Below are 5064 nucleotides of genomic sequence, written 5' to 3'. Positions count from 1 at the left end.
CCTCAACTTTCCTCCCCCCACCAACCAACTCCTTCTCTCTCTCTCTCTCTCTCTCTCTCTCTCTCTCTCTCTCTCTCTGGGACACTCCTTCCTAACCCTTCTCCACCCCAGAGCAGACAGGTCACAGAGGTGCAGAAGAAAATCAGCCTCACAACACCCCCCTCTTCCATCCCCTGCATTTGGTCCCCTCCTGGGGACAGGAGTGGGAAAGGACAGGCTTCTTGTCTTAAGTCTGGGAAACCTCCTCCTTCCACTCACTGCTCCAGAGGCTGCCTCTCTGCCCAAGCTCCTGCCTCTTTTCCTAGTGCTGGCTGGGACGCCTGCCTCCTGCCCCTGAAATCCACCCCTCCCCAGACTCATTCTGCCCCGCCTTGGGTGCGTGGGGTGTCTGCGACATCACCTGCCTGGCTGCCCACCCCACCCCCAGCCAGCCTTCCTGGCCCCCTCTGCTGCACTCACATGGAGCATTTCCTACTCTCTCAAGCCCACCGTCACCCAAGCATCCCATGGCAGACTGGGGGCAAGCAGAGGGCCAGCCAACAAACCCCAAATTCAAGGAGGCCAGCCACCAACTTCTGGGGGTGGGGGCAGGAGCCCACCTTGCCTGACTCTCCCTTACAATCACACTGGCCCCTCTCGAATTCCTGCCTCCGACCCCAAAGAGATTGCTTTCTCCCATCCCTCCGTCGCCTTTTTCCCATTCCAAAAACAGCCTGCAATTTTATTTAATGAAAGACACATTTATGAACAATCAAATGATCCTCATAAAAATTTTATTGAAGGACGTAAAAACAAGCTACTTGCCCACGACCGAGGTCGCTTTCTCGCCTTGCCCGCTCTCACCCTGGCTCTCTGCAGACACAACCCAGAGAGTGACTTCTTGTTTTTGGAGGGGGGGCAGGTTGTCGCAGAGATGAAGCTGGGGGGCAGAGGAGGGTAAGCAGGAAGACAGGATGGGGGTGCTCTTCTTAAGTTGTGTAGATTTCTTCTCCACTTCTTCAGGCTGGAAAAAAAAAAGATAAATAGATAGAGACAATAAATTTTAAATAAAGGCGCTCTCCTATCTGTGCCAAAGCCAAGAGAGGAGTTCTGGTGATCAAGGTGTCTGAGGCTCCGGTCCTACCCCTCCCACCCGTGGGCCACCTACCCCCCAAAGCCTCCCTACCCCAGATTTGGGGGCTGAGTTGGCCAGTGGCAGAAGGACGCTCCCCTTTCCCTCCTTCCCTCCCTCCACCCCAGCTTCCCCAGTCCCCTCCCACCCTCCCTCCCTCGCTGGCTGCTGCTGTTCCAGAAAGAAATACATACATACACACTATTTAAAAACGCATTTTTAAAAGCCACGTTCCGAACTGACAATCGCTGATCTCGGCTCGCTCGCGCAGAGACTGCGGGAGCGTCGGGGCGACAGAGACGGATTACGTCAAGAAATAGTTCCTCCACCTACCTCGGCCGGCCTCTCCGCCCCTGAGGGGCTCCCGCACCCGCTCGGCCTCTGGGGTCCTGGAACCCCGGCTGCGGGATAGGCATTTTCACCCCATTAAGAAATCCTCCCGAGAGGTGGGGGGGGAGCGGGCAGAAGGCCATCTGCTTATGGGGGGACATGGGCAAGAGGGTGCTCTGATGAGACACGAGTTGTCCTCCGGGGAGGGGGCGGTGGCGGCGGGCGCCTGGGCTCCAGAGTTCCGGACCCCCAGGAAAACGCAGGTCGCGGGGATCAGCCACGAGAAAGGGGGTGGGAGAAGAGGGGGGGGCGGAAAGCCAGGGGAAAAAAAGCCCCTGCGCATTGATCCGCGCCGTATTTTTGGGTAAATACGATCACGTGGGGGCCGGGGAGCCAATGAGCTGCGGGGAAAAGGCTGGAAAAATAATTACCTGCCTTGATTGTTCTGTGAGCAGATAAAAAGTACATATACAGTTCATACAATAATCTTATGTATGTAAAACCCCGTTACGATGTCGGCGACGGGGCCCATCAGTAACTATTACGTGGACTCGCTCATCTCGCACGACAATGAAGACCTCCTAGCGTCCAGGTTTCCGGCCACGGGGGCTCACCCCGCCGCCGCCAGACCCAGCGGCTTGGTGCCGGACTGTAGCGATTTTCCGTCCTGTAGCTTCGCGCCCAAGCCGGCCGTGTTCAGCACGTCGTGGGCGCCCGTGCCCTCGCAGTCGTCCGTGGTGTACCACCCGTACGGCCCCCAGCCCCACCTCGGCGCCGACACGCGCTACATGCGGACTTGGCTCGAGCCGCTGTCCGGCGCCGTCTCCTTCCCCAGCTTCCCAGCCGGGGGCCGTCACTACGCCCTCAAGCCCGACGCCTACCCCGGCCGCCGCGCCGACTGCGGCCCGGCCGACGGCCGCAGCTACCCGGACTACATGTACGGCTCGCCCGGGGAGCTGCGCGACCGCGCCCCGCAGACCCTGCCCTCGCCCGAGGCGGACGCCCTCGCCGGCAGCAAGCACAAAGAGGAGAAGGCCGACCTGGACCCCAGTAAGTTGGGAGCAATTTTCCTTTACAACCGGCGCGGGAGGGGAGGAGAGGCCGGCGCGCGGGGGGGAGCCGGATTACAGCCCCGCGGAGCGGGCGCGGGGAGCGCGGGAGAGGAGCGAGGTCGAGGAAGCGAGGACTCAATAAAAGCGAATTACCTTGGGGAGCTTTCAGGGGCAGGAAGGTCTGAGAAGGGGGGGGGCGCAGGGAACCAGGTTGGGAGAGAGCTGAGGGGGGTTCCTCGCCCAGGAACTGGCTTTGATGAGAGACAACCCCCCCCCAACACCCCGCCAGCCCCCAGCCCCTAGCCCAGCTTTTCAGGCTTAGTTGCTACTTTCCAAGAAATGCAGACAGGGCCAGGGGTGTGCAGTGGGGGGCGAGGTTCCTTTTCTGGTGTGAAGTGGGATAGGGGAGAGATGAGGACACTGGGGACAGAGAGGAACTGTCCCCAGGGGGGAAAATCACCCCTACTTCCCAGCCAGCAAGGGGAGAACCTCACTGAGAGAGTTAGCAAACAGAAGGTGCAGGGGCTTCTTCACCCAGGAACACTGGGGGAAGGATCCTGGGGTCTCCCAGCCTGGGAACTTCCATAGTTGGGGGAGAGAAGTGGGGTCCCAGTCCCCTTAAACTTGAGAGACCTCTTCTGAAGGTCTGCAGGAGAGAGGGTGAGAGAGGGGGATCAGGGACAGGGTTGGTGGAGAGACATGTCCTCAGATTAGAGAATTAAACACACAGACACACAGACAGAGGGACAGACACACAGACACACACACACACACACACACACACACATAAACACACACATGCTCCAGTCAGGGAGACTGGAGCCTTCTGAGTGTTCCAGAGAAGGGCAGGAGTATGTGGGGAGGGGGCAGGTGGGAGCTGCAGGACCAGAGAAAGGGGAGCTAGCAGGGGAGGGGTGCAACCCCCTGGCTTGTGAGGAAGTCTCTGGGGGAGTCCCAGGAGGGGGCTGCAGGAAGTCCTTTCCTCCAGCCCCACGAGGGGCCAGGGCCTAATTATACCCCTCGGAAGGCTTTCCTCCTTGCCCACAGCTACTCCCATAAACCTGAAATTGGAGGCTTTGGTTCCTACAGAGCCTGTCCTGGGGCTCTCAGGAGGGGGCCAGGGAACACCAGGCAGGGAAGCTAAGAGAGGAGGGAGCCCTCCCCAAGGCCAGCAGCTCTCTGGGGAGAGAAGAAGTCTGCCCCTGCCAGCATCTCTCTGAGAATTCGCTTCAGCAGGGTTGCACTCGCAGAGCGGAGCAGATGGGTGCTGGAGAGAGGGTGTCAGAGGGGCTGAGGGACTCTCAGGGTCAGGAAGCAGAACTGCTGAAATTTCAGGACTTGGTCGTGGGCTGGGAGGGTGGGAGGGGGCAGAGGAGGAGGGAAGTGGGGAGGAGAGAGACCTCGCTATAAAAATAAAAAACAAGAGAGAGAAGCGTTTATGGGCCTATGAAACGGTTGGGAATTTGGACTTTTTATGAGGATATTCTCGAATTACTACTCTTGAAACTGAGGACCAGACTGAAGGGCTTTGAGAGCTTTGATTTCCTATAGTTTTAGGTGCTGGCCAAGGGAAGAGGGGCAGATGGGGAGGGGCGGAATACACCAGCAGCAAGGGGGAAAATTCCCAAAGCAAAACGTGTCCAAATTCAGGTTCAATTATTGGGTTTGGGGAGCCTGGGTAAGCCTGGGGGTGGGCTGGCAGGGGTCCTGGGCTGGAAAGGAGCTCCACTGACCACTGCCTGTGTTTGGCCCTGCAGGCAACCCCGTGGCCAACTGGATCCACGCTCGTTCCACAAGGAAGAAGCGCTGCCCCTACACCAAGTACCAGACGCTGGAACTGGAGAAGGAGTTTCTCTTCAATATGTATTTAACCAGGGACCGTCGGTATGAGGTGGCCCGGGTTCTCAACCTCACCGAGCGGCAGGTCAAAATCTGGTTTCAGAACCGAAGGATGAAGATGAAAAAGATGAATAAAGAGAAAACCGACAAGGAGCAATCCTAAACCCTGGCCCGGCACAGCCAAGGGAAAACAAAACAAAACAAAACAAAACAAAAAAACCCCACAAAAATAACCCCAACCCAGGCGGGAGAGAGAGCACGAAAAGGAAAAGAAAAGAGCAAGATAGAGAAAAGCCAATCAGCCTAAAAAGAAAAAAAAAGGAAGGGGAAAAAGGAAAACTCTTGCGATTTGGGAGGGTTCAGGATTGAGAAATTGGGTTTTAGAGTTAGTTCAACCCAGCGAGGAGGAGGCCGGGAGAGAAGCCGCATTCTCTTCCCTCAGCGCAACTGAAATAAATGACACACACAAATGAGATTTTTTTTTCCCTCCTTTCTTCAGAGAAGCCAGTACTTGAATTGCTATATTTCTATTCCCCTCCTGCATTGCATTCGGTCTGGGCTGTCCCTCTGGCCTGGGGGTGCTTTGTGTGCAGATTTTGTACAAACACACACACACACATACACACACACACACCCCTACACAAGGGTCCCCGGTCCTGGATGTGGGGGCGAGGGCCGAGGGCCGGTGAGCCGCGGGCTGGGCCGGTCGCTGTGCAGGCCGGCGCCTCGGGC

At 57.5% G+C, this 5064-nt stretch overlaps 1 protein-coding gene across 1 annotated transcript; it reads left to right on the top strand.

The window, feature by feature from the left end:
• Window positions 1-1953: 1953 nt before the first annotated feature.
• HOXC9 (homeobox C9) lies at window positions 1954-4495 on the top strand. The gene is made up of 2 exons (XM_004601551.2): window positions 1954-2491; window positions 4251-4495. The coding sequence occupies exons 1-2, from the start codon at window positions 1954-1956 to the stop codon at window positions 4493-4495; spliced, it is 783 nt and encodes a 260-aa protein (XP_004601608.1).
• Window positions 4496-5064: the final 569 nt, after the last annotated feature.

The sequence above is a fragment of the Sorex araneus genome, chromosome 2, assembly GCF_027595985.1.
Source record: "Sorex araneus isolate mSorAra2 chromosome 2, mSorAra2.pri, whole genome shotgun sequence".
NCBI lineage: Eukaryota > Metazoa > Chordata > Mammalia > Eulipotyphla > Soricidae > Sorex > Sorex araneus.
The sequence above is the reverse complement of the archived record's forward strand: the minus strand, read 5'-3'. Positions and strand labels throughout refer to the sequence as shown.